Source organism: Schistocerca americana, chromosome 3 (assembly GCF_021461395.2).
Source record: "Schistocerca americana isolate TAMUIC-IGC-003095 chromosome 3, iqSchAmer2.1, whole genome shotgun sequence".
Classification (NCBI taxonomy): domain Eukaryota; kingdom Metazoa; phylum Arthropoda; class Insecta; order Orthoptera; family Acrididae; genus Schistocerca; species Schistocerca americana.
The window spans coordinates 182,869,545-182,891,212 of NC_060121.1; the positions used below are offsets into that span (position 1 = coordinate 182,869,545).

At 38.4% G+C, this 21,668-nt stretch overlaps 1 protein-coding gene across 1 annotated transcript in view; it reads left to right on the forward strand.

The window, feature by feature from the left end:
* Positions 1–21,668, forward strand: part of LOC124605381 — a 112,535-nt gene that overhangs the window by 52,574 nt on the left and 38,293 nt on the right. The window contains exons 3-4 of the mRNA XM_047137021.1: positions 7,426–7,545; positions 10,987–11,127. Coding sequence (XP_046992977.1) covers positions 7,426–7,545; positions 10,987–11,127 — 261 coding nt within the window. The remainder of the gene's footprint in view (positions 1–7,425; positions 7,546–10,986; positions 11,128–21,668) is intronic.

The window sequence follows — 21,668 nt, forward strand, 5'->3', positions numbered from 1 at the left end:
CACTAATCATCACTAAAGGTGTGCGCACAGGGGTAGCCAAGCCAGTCCAGGAACAACTACTTAGTGCACTCAAAGAAGAATTGTGCTCCACTTCCACTGCAGACAATGCAGGAGAGGAAGCTACTATTGAACTGACAATATGATCTGGTCTGACCAAAGAGCAACAATGGTGAATGCCAATTTGCAGATACTTTCAGATCCGGAGTGGAGAAAAGATAGACCAAGCGTTTTTTTTTTTTTTTTGTGTGTGGGTGTTTTTTTTTTTGTGAAGTATATGATATTGCATATCAGTAATGAGGATCATCCATCAATCAGCCAGTGCTTGTAAATGATGTTGCCTACTGAACAATGGATAATCCAGGAGGAAGTGGACTAGATGCTGCAAGATATCATTCAACCTCCAAAGTGTCCTTGGTCCTTTCCTGCAGCCCTTGTGAATAAGTAGGACAGCACATGTTATTTCTGCATTGACTATTGATCGCTGAATAAAATTGTGTTAAAAGCTGTCTACCCATTGCCACACATTGATGACACTCCAGACTGCTTAAGAGGAGCAAAATATTTCTCAACTGTGGACATAGTCTAACCAGGAAGAGACTGCATTCATAAGACTTGATGGCCGCTGAGTTCAAAGTTATTCTGTTAGATCTGTGTAATGGTCCAACCACTTTCGATCATATAATGGACAACCTGCTTCATCACCTTAAATGGGCACTGTTTCTTTGCTACTTGGGTGATCTCGTCAAAAAGACATTTGAATAACCTCTAACTCACTTGACAACTATGTAGAAATGTGCTCAGATTGCAGGCCTCTGGATTAATCTGAAAAAAGGCTCTTTGTCACTCAAGAAATAAAAATCTTGGGGCAACTAGTAATGGCAGTGAAGTCCATCCCAGTCCAGAGGAGACAAGAGCAATCGCCCATTTTCTTACTTCACAGAACATTCATGATGTGGGTAGTTTTCTCAGAATGTGCTCATACTACCAGTGATTCAGAAAGGACTTCTATATTGAGGCACATTCCACACAAGAACTACCATAAGGAGAGGCCAGATTTTTCTGGAATGAAATGTAAGAAAGATCTTTCCTTGTCATAAAGGAAGCACTAACATCTTCAGTCCTAATACTGTACAACGAGAATGACAAGACAAAATTTCACACTGCTGTTACCAGTTATGGTACAGAAGCAGCTACAGGGCAAATTCAGGAAGTTGCTGAAAAGATGATAGTTTATGCATTCAGAGTACTTTCCAAGTCCAGGAGAAACTACTCTACACCTGAAAAAGAGTGCCTTGCAGGTGTTTGGGCCATCAACAAGTTCCAGTCATATTTATTAGGCAGAAGCCAGATCCACACAGAAGGATGCTAACTGTCTTTCTAAGGAATCCTTTGGTGGAACAGAGCAGCATAGATAAAATCTCAGTTATCAGTGCATGAATGAAATTACTGCTAAACGGAGGGAGATCAAGCACTGCTGAAAATCACGAAAGCCTTGAAGAAGAAGCAATCAACCAAAGGATAATTCCTATTAATATATGGAACATTGTATAAGAGGGACAATGTTCCAGTTGGGTGGAAATGGGTGTTCATCATCTCAGCTTATCTACAGCCAGGTATCCTGAAGTATTTTTGCCACACTCCTACATTTGGTTGCGTGGAATTCATGAAGATTCAAGATGCCATTGGATACAGGTATCACTGGCCAGGTCTCTGTCGATCCATTACACACTATGTGAGCCATTTGTAAGGAATGCCAGTGACGGAAGCACATGCCTCACTCACTTCTGAGGTATGTGGTACCAATTCTGCTTGCAGCAGTGCTACTCCACTGAATTGTAATCTTGAAGTTTGCAAATGAGAATCGATGGATAATAGTCTGCACTGATTTCCTGACCCATTACACTGTCACCAAACTGTGCTTTTCTACAAAAGCACTGAAAATTGCAAAGTTCATGGTAGAAGGTATTATTTTGAGCTTTGAGCACCATGATTGTGGAAAACTTTCCCAGGCATGGCTAGTATCAGAGGTAATTTTATGTTGTGACATCACCTGCAGGATGTGATCTGCCTACCACCCACAGATGAAGGCCCTCGCAGAATGCTTTAATAAGGTGTTGGCAGATATGCTCACGATGTACGAGGGTGTGTTGAAAAGTAGTGCCTCCAAATTCTTTATGTGAAAACTTTTAAAGTGTCCTAAACAAAACAAAACTTCAACATTATGGATCTTTATTCTTCACGTCCACATATTTATTTGTCAACATAGTCACCCTGCCCGTGAACACATTTCTCCCAATGAAAAACCAGTTTGTTGATATCATCACTGTAGAATATTTGGCTATTTTGGCAGAGCCACAACCTCACCTCTGCTTGCATTGCTTCATCACTATCATAGTGAAAACCTTGAAGAAGTTGTCTTAGTTTTGGAAACAGACAAAATGAGATGGGGCCAAATAGGGACTGTATAGAGGATGATTGATGACAGTGAACCCAAGACATCAGATTGTTGCAGATGTAGTAGTGCTCATGTGTGGTCTGCATTTTCATGCTGAAGGAGATGATGCTCCATGTGTGAGCAGTTAGAAACTCGATTACAGCACGTTGTTTGTCATGTATCAACACAGTTAAGTTACACACCTCCACATTACACACAATAATTCAGAATCCTCTAGCTGCAAAGGGTTACAATCTGCATCAGCAAAGCAGGAAAGTGAACAGAGTAAAGTGTGTGACATTTAATACCTCAACTGAAATTAAGAACAGAATAAAAAATTCAGAGGCATTACTTTTCAGTACACCCTCGTACATTGATGTCAGAGAGATTGTGATACAATACTGCCCTTAATGACATTTGCATGCAACACAGCTGAGCAAGACAGTACAGACTTTACAGCATTCTTTTTCCTCCATGGTCAAGAGGTCGAAATGATGCTGGATATACTGTTTCCATGTGAACTGGATGATGCCCAGAATGACTATGTGAAACACCATCACTGGGACCAAAGAAGCAAGGCAGCTGGCTTGCATACAGACTATTGATGCCCAGGAGAAAGATGGCGAGTGCTATAACGCCAAGCAGAGGCCAGTGAGACACAGCTGGGAGGTTTGGTTTGAATTTCTATGGCTATGCACAAAGTGGAACTATTGAAAAAGTTACTAAAGAGCTACTTTGGGCTGTTCATGTCCTTCGTCACTGGTCAGACATTATGACTTGATTTGTACACTGTGTGGTTCTTTAGTGGATACAGGAACAAGGAACAAGTACTGTTCATGAACAAAGAATACAAATACTAATTTATTCTACATCTAATATCAAGTAGTAAAAATAGTACGTAACTTTGTTGCCGTAGTTGCAGCATCAGTCACTAACAGTAGCTTTGGATGTAGAAACCTATACAGATACAAAAGATTTATATACTGATCAGCCAGAACATTACGACCACCCACCTACTATCAGTATAAACCCATCCAGGCAATAGAAGCGTCACCTGGCGAGAAATGACTGTTGATCAGACACACATACGGCGCCTGTAGTATCAGTGAGCGTGCTGTCCGTATCTAGAATTGGGAAGGCGTGCGATCTATCTGAGTTTTCCTGAGCGCAGGTAGTGATGGCCTGGAGGCTCAGCATGAGCATTTTGGAAGCTGTATGACTCTTTGGGTGTTAGAGGAATGCTGTGGTGAATGTCTTCAACATGTGGTGAAACCACGTCCAGGCATCATGAGGTTAGGCAGCGACACCTCATTACAGATGTCATAGGCCAGGCAGACTGGCAAAACAGGACAGGTGGCGAACTGTGACAGAACCTAACACCAGACTTTAATGCTGGGCAGAGTACAAGTATGTGTGAACACTCCTAACGATGGCCCTCTGCAACTGACAATCCGTGCATTTGCCAGTGTTAACATCACGACATCAGCAACTACAACTGAAGTGGGCACATGACCATTGACACTGGATGTTGGCACAGTGGTAGAGTATTGCATGGTCTCATGAATCCCAGTACCAACAGTTTCTTGACGCTTGTACTGCGGGATGTAGACACACTGGCGGTGGCTCTATTATGCTCTGGGGAACATTCATGTGGGCCTCCACGGGTCCAGTGTTCATGCAAAGCACCTTGGTGGCCAAGGAGTAGCATACACTGGTTGCAGACAATGTACACCCCTTAAAGACAACAGCAGTAGCATTTTTCAACAAGATAATGAGCCATGTCACAATGCAGGAGTGTGATGGAGTGGTTGAGGAACACAGTAGTGTGTTCCAGTTGATGAGCTGACCCCCCAACTTGTCAGATATGGGATGTGATTGAATGTGGCATCAGAGCTCAATGCCCCCTCCCCAGAGTTTACAAGAATCAGGGGACGTTTGTGTTGGTGTGCTAACTCCCTCCAGTGATCTACCAGGTTCTCATTACTTCCACACAACAGTGCATTGCCATCGTTATCCATGCCAGAAATACACATACCGGCTATTAGGTAGGTGGTCAAATGCTCTGGCTGATCGGTATTAGTATGTCACTCTTCAATACAATGTCTATTCAGATTATGTTGAGTGTGGCCACTATAAAAGTCTGTAAATGTTATTCAGCTGACAAAAACACAAAAAAGGGGCAGTGAATGAAATTTCGAACTTAAGTACACCACCTGCTGGAGTTCCACAGAGGGGAGCAGGATAGTCATTAGTGGCAGTGCCCTCCTGCCACAGTGGCAGCTATAGGAATTGCGATGGTGTGACTGGCGACACACGTATTTGAAAGTGCAGTCTAACGGACAATGCCAGATACTGTAGTATGAAGCTGTACTACATTCTTGTGGCACAGATTGATGGTGTGCACTTCTTGTTCAAGAAAACTGAAGACCTGCTCAACGATTGTGAAAATTTCAAAAGAGTAGCTGCCTCCAATGCTCACCATAATGAAGAGAACAAGACAAGAATACGAGGATTTGCCAGTACTGCCATGCAGAGGGCCATTGACAAGATCTGGATCCAGGGTTCTGTTGTTAGTTCCAGTTAAACTCCGGAAAGAGTGGGTAATTTTTTCTCTGGGAGGGGCAGCAGTACCGCAACCTGTGGTGCACGCAGTGCAACAAAGCGGCTAATGTCACTGGCTGGTATGCTGCAGATTGCTAGTTCAAACACAGCCACCAGCAGTTATTTGTTATTTAGTATTTGTTGTCTCTGGAAGGTTCTTGAAATTTGTTATGTTTGAATATTCTGAAATATATGATGTTTGTATAAATAGCAGCACTCCCCATCCAGGAGTTCAGTCCTGTTCAGAGCGTTCGTTGGTTTTTGTAATAAACATGCTTTCAGATTTAGATTTGAGTATGGTTACAATATGACAATATTCTGTATCTTCTGATTTATTTGTTGAACTATTGCTAAAATTGTTTGGTCACAAAGCCATTCTTTATTTGCATAGGTTCTCCATAGGTGGATAAAACTTTTTGATGAGTTGTTCCTGTGGCTCCATTACACTGAAGAACTCATTGTTAGGACAGTTTTGCTGGGCTGTTCTATTTCCAAGTTGTAAGCTAGAATATTCAGTAATATTCTAGAACAGTAGGAAACATTTTTTTAAGATGTAGGAATATTTGCAAAATCTCAAGAGCATTACAGAAAAATCTCAGTTTTTTTCATTTGAAAAATGCATTCATGCGAACAACAGATGTCCTGGTGACCACCACAATATGATGATCATCACTTGACTTACTCATATCTCCATTACCACAACAGCTATCAACCACTCCACTGGTAAAAAATCTAAAGGAGTAAGATACAGCATCCTCGGTGACCGTTGCTACTGATCCATATTCCAAGGAATGTTAGGATTAAAAGATGTCACCTGAAGACTAGAATGTGCCGAGGCCCTGTAACATGATGGGATAACACAACCGATCCAATCAACTGTTTGCCTGCCATAGCAGACACATACGCTCTTGAAAGAATGTGTTTCCACAGATGCATGTACGTTTTCATTGTATCACCGATGTGAGTTAAGTGTTGTTGGTACACCCTGAGTGAAAGTGGCTTCATCATTGAACAGTATTAATGGGATTTCACAGCAATATGCGGTTAGCCAGTGAGAAAATTCTAATAGCTTACCTTCATCTCCTTTTAGAAAGTGCTGAATTTGCTATAAATGATAAGTACAGAGGCCATGCACACATAATGGCCACCATATACTTGTTTGTGGAAATCTCTATGTAATCTTTGAAGGACTTATTAATGTCCTCTGCTTCATCCACACCTTGTTCATTTGCACTTTCAGATGAAATTTTACTACAGGGCACTCCATCAATCTCACGCAGTTTAGTGAAAATATGAATAAACACACTTGAATCTGGTACTCAGGCGTTAGAAAATAGTCAGTCGTATTCTCTACAAGCAGCAGCAGTGTTTCCCCTGTGAAACATGCACACAAACATCATATTGGGATATAAGCATTTGTACAATGAACAGCCAGTCTGTTGCCAGAAGTTTAAATAAACAAACATGGCCTAGATTCTGATACTCCTATGAGTATCTTCTTCAGAAATACATGCCATTACATTGGCTGCATTAAAATATGTTACATGAATCATGAGCTAACCAGCTCAGATATCATGCAGTAACTGTAATTAATATGCCCATTGAAACTGTAAAAGTGAGACAGATATGGCTAATGAAGAGATGCAAACATTGAAGTCAAAACCTGTAGCACAACTAGAGGCAGGGATTAGAAAGGGTGTTAGAAAGAGATGGCAGACAAAAGTAATTGAAAACTACCCGATGTTAATTTTAAATCAGTGTTGTTAATGTTACTGGTGATTTCCATTATAATAAGTTACCTACACAGGTGGGTGTAAGTGTAGGTGTGGAATATTGTGTGTGACGTACCTTCACTCATGAGGCATGCGATTTCAGAGATCGTGCATCCATACAGTTCACAGGCCCACTTACAGAGGCCACCTGGATTGGCCCCCTGGCACACTCTGGTAGCCGCCAAAAAAACAGTATTATCTAAGCGATCGCAAACGAGTGCTCAGCCTATTCTGTAACCTGTGTTACTGTTGTCCGTTCAGTGCTACGCACAACCTGTACTTCATTGTATCTTATGTGTTGCTCTGTAAAGTACTATGTTCCATAAATCGTGTTTGCTCTTGCTGTAGCAGTATGTAATAAAGTTTTGATTAAAATTAATATTACAATGAAATTGTAAATCATTTTCATGTATAATTTGTGTAACGTATTTATACTTTTAAAAACATGTAAACACGCGAAGTTCATTTTTGTTGTGCATATAGATTTACCTTTTCCTATTTAATAAAATATTCAGACACACAAGTAACTGAGCAATGCTGGGTAACCAATTAGCATAATTATGAATGACAGATTGTCTGGGTAGAATCAGTGTGCTCAATGTTTTTGTACTGTTTCAGAAACCAAAGTCTGTACAACTTTACAACCAGATAGGAAACTTCTGGAGAATTAAAGGTGATGCACAAAAGTCTATAGAGTGCTTTAGAAGGGCCCTAGCAGTCTCACCACATAATGCGGAGGTAAGAATGATAGTTTCATTTTAAATGGTTTAAAAATATTTATGTATGTAGCGTGCACTTGTAACCTTTGCTATTCGCATGAGGGGGTGTTATGCCTCGAAGACAGGTAATTTTTTGCTATCTTTTTGACTCATTGGTTTGGAGATGGGTATCAAATGATGATGTCTGCTCTTCACGTCACACAACCTTTCTCAATGTGAAATATGGGAGAATGTATAAGATTCACTTTAGTTAACACAAGCAGGGAAATTTATTCTGTCAATATTCACAGCTTTTGAATAGATTCAGATGTTGCACAGTGTCTGATATGAATGTGACAAGTCAGATTATAAAAGCCACACGCATGATGGAGAGCCAGTTTTCATCTCTGGCATTTGGAAAAACCAGTGTTGAAAGTTGGTATCCAAAGAACCTGAATGGTGAAGTTGCGTAGGATGATCAGCAGTAAGGTAATGCATATTACCAGTGAAAGTGATTTGTCAGTGTTCATTCATTCAGTTTGAAATATTAGTGGTAACAAGGTCTTCCTCCAGGCTTTGAAAACTCAAGGGATGTTGACTGGCTGCCTTGTAATTCTCTACCTTGCGGAGCTGTGAGGATGTAGTGTAGAGGGGCATGTAGTGAACACTCTGCTCTCCTGGTTGTGTTGCCAACTTTCCAGATCATGGAACTCCTACTTTTCATTAGAGTTGCTCCTCGGTTGGCATCATGAAATTGACACCAAAACCTCCAGATGTCAGACACTCGGATCATTACCGAACATTTTATGTTGATAGAGTACGAACCAAAACATCGATTTAGTTCATGCTGTGCGCTGTCATCCAGTAGAATGTGCATAAACGGTAATGAAAAATATCACCAGAACTTCGGAGCACAGCAAAAGTGTATCTGTGAGTGACTGTATTGTAGATCTCAGGGGTGAGAAGGTAGACCATTCGTCGTCATACCAGAGGTCGCACTTCCAAACCCAGTTGATGACAATTTTGTTTAACTGTTTATGTGTGAAACTGTTATATGGGAGAAGATTTTCCTGAAATGTAAAAGGACTTTTTTTAGTCTGTGCCAATTTTCTTTTGGCAGCCTGATTCCACTTCGTTAGTTGAGCATTATGTACTTATTATCATTTTTTTTTATTTTGTTTGTTATTATTACTACTATTACTTCCACTTGTGTGATGCAATTGTTTCTTTATTTTTTCTCTTCTGATTGTATATTCTGTGAAACTACAAATTCACTCTATAGGTTTACTACTGCCAAAGAAACGACACGCAAGCAGACTGCCAAGAGAACATTGCTGTAAACTCCAAACAGCCTTTTTACATGTTATAAACATGTTATCTCATATAACACTTTCACATATAATGCAGAAGAAAAAGTTATTGGGATTTGATCCTGTAGGAGGATCTATCACTCTACCATTTCCCCAGGCAAGCAACATGGGTTAGTTGCACACAATCATGCTTTTGATTTGCCCTGTAGTTCTGGTGTTACTTTTAATTAACATTTATGCCCATTCTGCTGGATGACAGCACATAGTACAAACTAAATTAGAGTTTTGGTTGATACTCCATTGACCTGCAACGTTTGGTACTGATCTGAGTGTCTGACACCTGGAGGTTTGGATGTGAGTGCACCCCGTACTAGTACCCCATGAAGGAAAAATCATTGGCAGGACCAGGAATCAAATCCAGGTCCTCTGCATTGTAGCCATCCATGTTGACCAATCAGCTACAGAGACGGACAGAGATTAGTGGAAATCGCACGAATATGAACACTGGGCAACATTCACTGATTAGCTGATGATCAACATTGTACTCCACTGTCTCCTAGAGTACCCTGCTGGTTATCAGAAAGTTGAATCCAGCTGTTGTACCTGCTGAACACCCTTCTCTTTTTACCATGACATGGGAGGGTTGTGCGCCCTGTTGACTGCCAGTGCATGTGGAGATGAAGTTACTGACAAGTCAGGCATGTTTGCTGCATACTGCATCAGTCTTCCTCATCCCTCATGTGCAGTCGTGTCATTGCTCAGTGGAGGAGTCGTGTGTCAATGGAAAACTTACAAGCTAGAGTTATGGAACAAGAAGTTATGACATGTTAGATCTAGTGCTAGACCTTTCAGAACATTTGGCTTTCTGTGTAAAGAATATACCTTGTAATTAGTTTTTAATTTTAAACACAAATCAGTTAAAAAACTAAAGGAATATTGTTATGTCTAGAGTTTTTACGAGGTACCCACATAGTAATTAGAGATCAGAAACAAACTCAATACACTCACTCTAAACTCACCAGCTGGTCCTATGACATCATCTCTAAACTCAACATCTCTGTATGCTCAGAAACTTGACTTGTGAGTCTCCGCCACTGATCATTTATTTGAACTCTTGCCACTTGAGTCTGTTCTTGGGTAAAAAAGGAGACAGAGTACTTAAGTTCGCAAATATTACTGAGGACTCACAGCAGTTGCTGCAACTGTTGGCATGATGATTATTCTATACCAACACAGTGAACATGTTTCATTTATATGAGAGGCAGTCTGATGAAAATGAGACAGGTGGAAAAAAATAGACAAACTGTATAATATTTCAAAAGTAATCGCCATAACTTCTAATACATTCCGCTATGAGACACGACGGTCAGTGCCTTCATGGAAAAATGTATGTGATTACCTATGGAACCATGATTGTACCCAGGCAAGCACCTCTTCATCTAAAACGTATCAGTAGTGATGAACGTCTTTCTTCAGGGTACCAAAATTATGGAAATTGCATGGTGTTCCTAGCGAAACTTCTGCAGCACAGTTGAAACAGCCGTGGCAACATGTGGGCCTGCCCACTTAACCATTCTGATGAGAGAGCAATGACCCAGAGGCTGCAGCAAAATCTCTATCTTGTCACTTAATACTGCTTGCCTAATACAAATAATCAGACCATTAAACTGAAGAATTCTGTTGTTCCGTGGTTTATGCCATGTTTAGTCTAGACAGTATTTGCTAAGATGTAATATTTTATTATTGAAGTTTCTTAACCTAAATGCAGAAGTGTTACAGTCTGTATTATGACCTCTGTTCACAAATTTTACAGTGTTCAATCTTTGAGATACAATTTTTCCACAAAAGTCTATTCCTCTGAAGGAGGATTTTTTGTTTTCAATGCATGGTGAGTAATTACTATCAGGTGTTTAATAGATAACTGTAGCACTCAACTGATACTATCTCATCGGGAAATTGGAATGATCAAAGCTCAGTTGTGGGACACAGTTCTTCAGTTACTTGCAGCAAGTGACCAATATGTCTCACCTAGGCCAACTGATGGGTTATCTTTGAGGGCTGGATAGTATTAATAGTTTTCTTCCTGAAATATTTTTTTTTAGTTCTGCCATATAGGCTGTAACATAATTACTTCTCAGATTTCATTATTTGTAATTATTCTCTATTTACAGGTGCTGCTTAATTTGGCACGGGTGCTGTTTAATCTGCAGTACCTTGATGATGCCATTTACTTGACGAGGAGGTCACTGGAAGTGCAGCCTCCAGATAAAAATGCTTGGCAGCAGTATTTTACTCTTGGTGAGATCTTCAAGGTCAGTCTTCTTTCTTCGGTATATTCTTTGTCTTTACTCCCCCCTCCTCCCCTTCCCCCCTACACACACACACACACACACACACACACACACACACACACAGCTTAATGTAAAATCTCTTTATAAAGCATGCTGTATGGCTCTATGCATGCGTGCTATCTATAATTTTCAATGTCCTGTGTGATAATCACCACCATTTTGAACACACTTTGAAGTATGACAGGAAATAGATTTAAAAAAAGTTTGGCATATTGTATGATATAACCACATATTAACAGCTTAATTGAATGCAATCACATTATCTTTTGTAATGTTCCTGTTCATATGATTGCTTGATTTGCCCACAGTGATTTGGTGAGATGTTAGGTAATCACCCAGTGTGCTATAACAAAATAGATGCTACTGCGTTATAACAAAGTTAGTAGTAGGGACAAGAAATAATTGTTTTATTTTATGGCCAATTTTGGTGCTATTTTTGTTCATCTTTTGTTTCCCCCTGGCCCCCTCATGCCCCACATGTGCTCTAATTTTTTCCCCAGTTTTGATGTTATTTTATGTCAACTTCAGTGTTATTTGCTGCTAGTTGCGGCAATATTTTTTGGCTGTTGTGGTGTTAGTTTCTGAAGGCTTATTTTTGATGAACCATATGTTCCTATTTTTACCTTATTTCATTGTTTGTCAGTGTTGTGTTGAAAATGAAGATGCACCTATCAATTGCTTTATATTTTGTGGCATCACAGATCATTTTCTTTACATTATTAAAAAATAAATATTGTATATTGAACCTATTAAATCCAACCAGTTAAAGTAAAATTATCTTTGCAACCAAACACCATTGAAAGTTTCCAAAAGAAAGCATTATCCTATCTTTAAAGTTGTCTTCTGAGACATTATGCCACCAATCTGACAATACTCCATTGTAGTGTGGAAACAACAGCCAGAGTCAAATTTAAACACAGAAGACAAACTGCCTTCAGCACAACAACAGATTTTTACAGTGTGCATATATCCTACTGAAACAGAAAGTTGCTTTTTTGCACTAAATTTTGAAGGGATTTACATCCTTCCAGGATATCTGAAATGGCTGAGACCCATCATTCTAGGTGCACATAATAGAATCTTTCCATGTCAACGTTAGTAGAATTCATTATCATCCCATGGTTGTTGCGTGTACACAGACTTAATGTTTGGATACATGACCATGAGGGTTGTCAGCCTAATTGGAAGGTGCAGCCTAATGTGTTAATTGTTTCCGTCTCTGCCTTATGTATTTTTGCCTTCATATGTCTCAAAAGCTTACTGACTTAATCTCCATAAATGAGGCAGTTTTTGCTTGTAACTTGAAATACAGGTAATGTTTTATTCAGTGGCATGAGATTTCCCGATATTTTTGCACAACAAACATACCAAAAACTATATTGTTTGGAGAGAACTTTCATGTGGTTAATCAGTTTAATGCCTATTTTTGTAGTACACAAGTATAAATGCGAAAATCATCCAGTACTGCCCTTCAGTACACAGGTATGTAAATCAGCATCATGCCAAGTCGGTTTGCTTCTATCAGCCAATCGCAGCATAGGACACATGATGTTATGCAAATGTGTTTATGGTGGTAAAACACAACACTGAGAATATTTATCAGTGTAATTTTTATTATTTTTTGAACGAAGTTTGTGGTGACGACATGATCTGTTGCTTAGGCTGGGTCCTATGGTAGGTTGGAAGGTATCAGGTGTCGGTGTTTGTTGGTGAATCAGTATCTGAATGACTTGGGATGGGTCATTTATCATGGCCCAATAGGTTTCTTTTTTGCTGTGTGTGTAATGTCTTATTATTTTTTAAAGTCAAGTTTATTGTCTATAATACAGCATACAGTCACCTACTATCTTTATCTTGCAATTGTTGTTGCCTACTTTCACCCAAATAAACAAATACTCGCCAGAGTTGAGCTGCTTCTTTCTTCTAGTTGACAGAGAAAACAGCTTATCTGGAACCAATGTACCATACGGAATCGTAACTAGTAGTCCCATACTCTGTTATACTCCACGTCTTCCAAGCCAGAATATTTGCATCAGGAAAAGCCTCAAGGCCACCATAATTTACGTGACTGCCCCATACAACATCCAAGCTCAACCATGCATGGCCTCCAGAAACAGCTGAAACATCACAGATAAACTGCATTCGAAGTCCATGAAAGACACAAGGACCCCCAATAAAATTGGATGATATTGAGAGTCAGTTTCATTTACTGTGAAACTGAATGTCGCCATTGAAATTACAGTGAAAAAAATGTTGACATTAGTGTTGTGTCCAGTGAGAACTGAACTGACCAAACTACTTCCTTTTCCAAGACAGTTTGTAATTGGTTAGTCTACAATTTGATTTCCATCATTAAATTGTTGAAGAAGACAAAAATTCAGTTTTGATGTGAGAGTGGAATTTGGTAGTAAAAAAAAGAAAAATAATGGAAAAATAGTGGGAGAACTTGGAAAGGGGGGGATGAAAGTGGAAGTTGGCTGATAAAATTTTACAACACTTACAGAATTTTCTGTCCATAAGGATCACGCAGGAATAGTACTCCATCTTGCAAATTAAAAGTTTGATTGTAATATTTTTACATAATTTTGTTGCTTTGGATATATGAGGGGTATTTGAAAAGTCCGTGCAAAGTCCGAGAGATGGCACCACTGGCGCGTATAGAGGTTATGTTTAGTTAGTAGCATCTTTGGAAAGAACTCACACCAAGTTTCAGCCATATTGGTCTATTTCTTTGTGTTTGGCATTCGTGTGAATCAAGGAAGTCGAGTGAGCGTCAAAAAATGGACGAAAAAGAATTTCGCTTGGTGATTAAACATTACTTTATGAAAGGCAAAATGCCTCAGGAGACTAAAGCTTGATAAACATTACGGTGACTCTGCACCTTCGATTAGAACAGTTTATAAGTGGTTTCAAAATTTTCAGAGTCGCCATATGGGTACAAGTGATGCTGAACATTCTGGACTCCATGTGGAAGTTATGACTCCAGAAATCATTGATAAAATCCATGATATGGTGATGGATGACAGAAGAGTTAAGGTGTGCGAGATTGCTAATGCTGTGGGCATCTCGAATGAATGGGTACATAACATTTTGCATAAACATGTGAATATGAGAAAGCTATCTGCAAGATGGGTTTCGCAATTGCTCACGCTTGACCAAAATCAGAATTGTGTGAAATGTTGCAAGGATGGTTTGCAGCTGTTCAGGAAGAATCTGCAGGACTTAAAAGCATTGTTTCGTCACTGTGGATGAAACATGTACACATTACTATACTCCTGAGACCAAACGATAATCTAAACAATGGGTTACCAAGGGAGAATCTGCACAAAAAAAAGGCAAAGACCATGCCTTGGCCGGAAAGGTTGTGGCGACTGTCTTTTGTAATTTGCAAGGGATAATACTTGTTGACTATCTGGAAAAGGGTAAAACTATTACAGGTGAATATTATTCATCTTTGTTGGAGCATTTGAAAACTGAGCTGCAAGAAAAACGCCGGCGATTTGACCGCGAAGAAGTCCTTTTCCATCACGACAATGCACCAGCACACACCTCAGCAGTTGTGGTTGCAAAATTGATGCAAATAGGATTCCAATTCGTTTCAAATGCCCCGTTCTCCAGACTGGGCTCCCTTGGTCTACTATTTGTTCCCCAATTTGAAGAAATGTCTGGCAGGACAAAGATTTTATTCAAATGAGGAGGTGATTGCAGCAACTAATAACTATTTTGCAGACTTGGCCAATTCCTATTATTCAGGAATGGAATGGGTGGATGGGCATGAACGTGTATTTTTCTACATCTGAAGGATTTTGACTGGTAGCTCAATCCACATTTAAAGGTACTTTGAATGTGCCTGTCAGCAACTCACTGCCTCCTCTTTGTGATGAGTAGCAGCTTATTCTATTTCATTTTGTGCTGTTTGATTTTACGTCATGGTAAGACAGAAATTTCGAAACCAGATTTTTAAACAGCAAAACATATCCAGTGGTAGTTCTGGGTTCTGTTTGTAATTTATTAGTTATGAACTGCAGATTGAAACTGAAATTGCAGAAAAGTAGGAAATTAACCAGGTGGGACCTGAGGAAGTTAAGGATACAGGATACTTATAAATTGTGCAAAAATCTAAATTTTTTATGTCTGTTAAATTCTTAGTCTTTCCTGGTTACATTGATATATACATTATAGGATTTCAAATGAAAAATTGCCTACATATACCAAATTTTAATGTTATGGTCATGTATGCCGCCACACCCCCCTTATTTCTGTTATAGAAACCAGTATAATTTCGAAAAGAACTGTGAACTTTCTGTTTCCAGTGATTATCTATATGATACATTGTATATGTTTGTAACTGTGCAGGTTTGTAGTGTCTGTAATTGTAAATAATTATCTTTGCTTGTATTTACTTTTGTTTTGCTGAAGCAGTTTGTTCACGTGTTACTGAATGTTTCTTGCCAAAGTGCCACTTATCTTTGTGGAAGTACATATCCTTTAGTGTGCAATAAATACGAACTATGCCAGGCATCAAGAAATTCAATAAAAGGAAATTCCGTGGTAATCAGTTCACAAACAAAGCAAGCCACACTGTTAAAAGCAACCTATGTATCAGTTCTTCACGGAAGAAACTCCCACATGGCACACCTCCTAGTGATTCAAATTTTTGTGTTAACAATGACGCTGTTTGTAGTGGATTTGTTGTTGTTGAAGTGGGCATCTTATCTCCTTTGTAAAGGATGTGGTGAAATGTAAACAATGTGATGGTGTAAGCTGTCTGGGAATAACTGAAAAACAAAGTACCAGGAAAGGTTTAGCATCAAAATTAGTTGCTCTGTGTAGATCCTGCAATAAAGCTACTGTGAAAATGACTTCGAACATTGTGCAAATTAATATTATGTGAATTTGAAGTTAGTGCATGCAAGGTGTGCAATAGAAAAAGGAAAAAAGGCTGCTCAAACATTTTATGGTTTGGTGGACCTTTCTCGTCCTCCCAGTAGGTTCAGCAAGTATGTAAAAATACTTTTAGGTGCCTTGACAGTTGTGTCTAAAGCGTCTATGAAATGTGCAATAGAAGAAACTGTAAATATTAGTGGAACCAGGGACATTGCTGTTGCACTTGATGGGACATGGCAACATCGAGGATATCGTTCCTTGAATGGTGTTGTAAGTGCTACTTCTCTGGAGAAAGGAAAGTTGATGTTGAGTGCTTATGTAAGTACTGCCACACCTGCCATGGTAACAATGAAGGACATATTGAACATCAGTGTTGTGATAATTATGATGGTTACAGTGAAGGTATGGGGTATGATGGAGCTCTAAAAATATTTCCGGGGTCAGTGCTCTTTTATAATGTTAGATATACGAAGTACTTAGGCAATGGGAACCCTAAAGCTTTCAATAAAATTAACCTTGATAACAGAACTGGAGTGTTGTGGACATGTGCAAAAGGGGATGGGTGCTAGATTGAGGAAGCTACAAAGCGAAATGAAAGAAAAGTTGTCATCTGATGGAAAATCTCTGTCTGGCCGAGGCAGATTGACAGAAACTGAAATAGACCTCCTTCAGAGTTATTATGGACTGGCCACTAGACGAACTGCACCTCTGAATGATGATACAGCAATAAGAAAAGCTGTATGGCCCACCTACTTTCATACGTTGTCCACAGATGACCACCCTGTTCACAGACTTTGCCTTAAAGCAGCAGATTCTTGGTGTGGTTACCAAAAGGCAAAAAGAAGTGTACAAATATACCATCATAAGCATTCTCTTTATGAGCCAGTTATGAATGAAATAAAAAACAATTTTTAGAGACATGAGTGACCCTGTTTTGTAAATGTCTTCATGGGGGCACTCAGAATACAAAAGAAAGTTCCAACCATTGCACATGGGAAAGATAACCCAAGAATATTTTTGTAGAACTAAAGGCATTAAAAGTTGGTGTACTAGATGCAGTGATATGTTTCAATTATGGATTGAAGAAAGGTTGGAAGTCCTGAGAAATTTAGGCATAAAATGTGGCTCTGATATGGAAGATCAATTGCTTGCATGTGACAGTCAATGGGTGCATGAAGCTGAAAGATTCACTCTTCAATTTACCAAAGAAGCAAGAAATGCTAAAAGGAATGCCAAGAGGAGGCAAAGAAGCAAGAAGTGCTAAAAGGAATGCCAAGAGGAGGCTTGAAGATGAAGAAATGCTGGAGGATGAAGACTATGCTTCAGGAATATTCTGAGGCAGAGTTTAATTGGACTCATATCTTCATTCGCAATTTCCCGCAAATTGTATTTTTTCAGAATTCAGGTACAGATATTTCCTAAAGTTTATAAAGCAATGCTCTAATTTTTTTCTGTAACTTTCAATAGTCCATACTTATGTAGTAGACCTTAGCTTTATTGCAGAATCAACTAAATTATAGAAAAAATAACATTTTTACTAGGAAAAAAATTATAAAAATTAAAATGTAAGATGTGATATATTTTTATCCTTTAATATACATAATAGGTGGAATTATGCAAGTCTATTACCTCAGCCATCATGTCTTGCAAAAATTTGGTCTCCTTCAAATGTATAACATTGGATTAAAAGGTACCTCAATTTGAGGAAGCATTTTGGAAAAAAAATTGCGTCAGTTTCTTTGTAATTTTTTTAAGGTGTGCTGCATTACCTGATGTCAACAAAAAATCTGTAAAACATATACATTATAAACAGTGCCTAAAAGAATTAGGCGTTGATTTTTACATAATATTGACCCAGAAAAATACCCTGTATCCTTAAAAGACTGGAGAAAGAAGTACAGTAAAATACGAAAGAGACAAAGTAATAAAGACAGCATAGGACTGAATTGGCAAAGAGATAAGGTGCAGTAGAAATAATTGGATAACAAATGAGATAAAGAATTTAATTATTCCAAGCAAAAGCTTGGAATGCTTAAAGGAAGAGGAAGGATATCAGCCATGCCCTTTCAAAGGGACCGTCCCACCATTTGTATTAAGTGATTTCCCTAAATCATGGAAAACCTAAATCTCACTCAACGACGTCGTCATATGTGTGTAGATGACTTGATGATTTCCCTTGACTTACCAAGCACCCTGTTTCTACAAAAAATTTGTGCCACTCATAAACTGTAGGCCCACTAGGAGGATCTTCAGCGTATTTGGTACGGAAATTATGCTATACTGTTGTCGCCAACCTAGATTCTTTAAACCAAAACACACATCTACTAGTACGCTTGGGTCCAGTGAAGGCAGCCATCTTTAACGCAACTGCCGCTAGCACTCCTTACGATGCAATTCGGCAATAGCAAGCTATGTGAGACAAACTTTATATATTTCTGTACAAATTAATACTACAATCATCTCTGTAGGTACTGTGAATTAATTTATATGAATTTTCAAACTTTTAAAGTCCTTTTTGAAACACACTGTACAAGTCATCTTCAGATCATCATCAGATGATTTGTGTTACATAGTAACTTGCTAACTGGTTACATCCAGAGAGGTGCTCACGATGTCCAGACAAAAAAAAAAAAAAAAACACCTGTGAGGATTGCCGATGTCACTGTAATTCTCTTTCTGTTGGAGGTGGCTAGAAACTTATTGCCAAATCAAATCAGCTGATGTTGAAGGAATTAGTCTGTGAAAGTAATAGATGATCTTTGCTGTTTGGGTAGAAAAAAACTGATGATGGCTGAAAGAGATGACAGATTGTCATTGATTATTCTTGAAAAAGACATATATGCTAACATTGAATATAAATGTATGTGTTAGAAATTCTTTTCTGAAGGCATTTGTCTGGAGGGTAGCGTTGTGTGGAAATAATACATTGAAAATAAACAGTTCAGATAAGGAGAAAACAGGAGCTCTTGAAATGTGGTGCTATGGATGAATGCTGAAAATCAAATAGGTTGAATGGATAACTAATGAAGAGGTAGTAAACTGAATTTGGAAGAAAAGAAATTTGTCATCATCTTTAATAAAAGAAGGCTCAGTTGATAGGACCCATATTCCAGTATTAAGGAATCCTAAACTTGCTAATGAAGAGAAGTGTGAGGAGTAATAATTGCATAGGAAGACCAAGGCTTGACACAAGTAAGCAAGTTCATATGGCTGTACCAGTAGCTATGCAGCGATGATGAGGCTTCCTTCATTCCTTCTTTGATATTCAGGTTTAACAGTACAGGAGAAAGAATTTACCATATCTTAAACCCTTCTTAATTTGAGCACTTCTCTTTTGGTCTTTCATTGTTATGGCTCTCTTGATTCTTGTATATTCTTCGCCATTCCCTGTACCACATAATTAATTTTCTGATGCTCTCAAACATCTAGTACCTCTCAACTGTGCCAAAAGCTTTTTCTGTGTTGGCAAATCTTACGGAGATGTCTTGATTCTTACCATGTTTTTATTGGTCACTTTCTTCTCTCTCTCTCTCTCTCTCTCTCTCTCTGTCTGTGTGTGTGTGTGTGTGTGTGTGTGTGTGTGTGTGTGTGTGTGTGTTTTCAGTACAAAGTTTGCAACTGATTTGAATTTCCAGATGAGTTGAAGACTTGAAATTTTAAACATAGCTCATAACTGGATGACAATGCAATATTAACTCACTTTCTTGTCAGGTGTGTGGCAGAGGGTACAGTGTGTATCATTGCCACTTCTGTTGCAGTTGAGATGGTTCGTGGGAAGGACGACTGCTAGTAAGCCTGCTTGTGACCTCACACTCTTGGTCTTTTCACAAGACATGCATAGGAGGAAGCAACATATTCAGCCAGGTTAAGAGAAACTGAAATAAACCTGGGTTTCCACAGGTCTCTGTTGTAATCTCAACAAAATGTTGAAATCGATTGAAGAATTTCACACATACACAACTAAAAATGAGAAAACAATTATTTAAAATAATGTGAATTTTAATATAGCATGTTCTAAATTAGACTAAAAAGTATAAAATAATTTTGCCTGTCCCCAAAGAGATTGTCCTGAAAATTTGCAAATCTGAATTTTTAATTAGCTACAAAAATACTTGTAAGATTTAAAACAGAAACACATTGGATACATGCAATAAATAATTGATACATGAATAGTGCTTGCCATTATTATTGTCTATTGCATCTTCTCCACATTTTTCATATTAAATCTTCCAAGTATTTCCATTGCTATTAAAAATTCACAATTGCAAATCTTAAGGATTGTCTCTATCGATATAGGAGAAATTATTTTATACTTGATGGTATATTAAAAATTCATTTTTATCTAAATAATTATTCTTATGTTTTGCTTCCATTAGTAAGTATACTGTCCTAAAGACACACTAACTTCTGCTAAAATATCCTCAGTTTTCTTTTCAATTCTTCTGTGAACTATTTTTGTCAATTACTTGATTGTATTAGCTGTCTAGCTGATTGTGTGTTAACTCGCATTTTGTACCCTTGTTGTCTCTGGGATGGTGTGGATGATATTCTTCTGAAAGTCCAGAGATACATCTCCAGTCTCATGTATTCCACACACTAACTTGATTTTTTCTCCTCTGATGCTTTTAGGAAATCTGCTGGAATGTTATCTATTCTTTGTTCCTTCTTTGATTGCAAGACATCCAAAGCTCTCTCAAATCTGGCTAATGCTGGATCCCTCATCTTCCACTCGACGCCAGCCTCCAGAATATTTTCATATGAAAATGCCATTGTTTTTCTACACGGTAAAGTTTCATGTACAAGAGAAATATTAGGTCTCATATGAAAAGCATGTGTACCAAGTAAGGACAATGCTCCAGAATACAAATGTAAAGCCATAATGTTCTCCAAGCAAATGAGTTGTTCACTGAAACAAGGACCCATCCCAGTACAGATACATTGCTGCAAAATAAAAATTTGTGCAACAGGGATATGGAACATTGTTGTAAGAGTTCCTGTTATAGGACATTTTTTAAAGAAACAAAGGAACCTATTATTCCCGATGTCCACAGATAACCCTAGTATGATGATTAAAATGCATTCATAGACAGTATTGTTAAAAGCTTTGTAAAAAGATCTACTGAAAGTCAGCAGTCAGTCAGAATTTACAGAAAGAAAAAAAGAAGGAAACAACTTTTAATCCTGTTCTTAAGGACTTAGGCAACAAAATCCCTACATGCAGAAGCACAGTTTGTGCATTTCACAAGATTACTAGCAAATGTGTAAGAACTCGAAGTTAAGTTGTCTTTCTATTTGTGATTTCAATTTGATACCTGCCATTTAGTTTACTCATGTCTGAACCTATGGGATATTTCTATTTAATATCCCTACACACTGTTACAAGGTTTTTTTTATGAGTCAACAGATTCTGTATGCTTCATTGACACTATAAAAGTAATATAGTGCTACAAGATGTCATTATACATAATGATATTATCTGCAAAATATCTTAAGTTAATATTGTCAGCAAGGTTGTTAATATACAATTTGAACAGCAGGAGCCCCAAGGCATGTCTCTGTCGTACAAATTTCATGAGGTTGTTCTCTCTCTCTCTCTCTCTCTCTCTCTCTCTCTC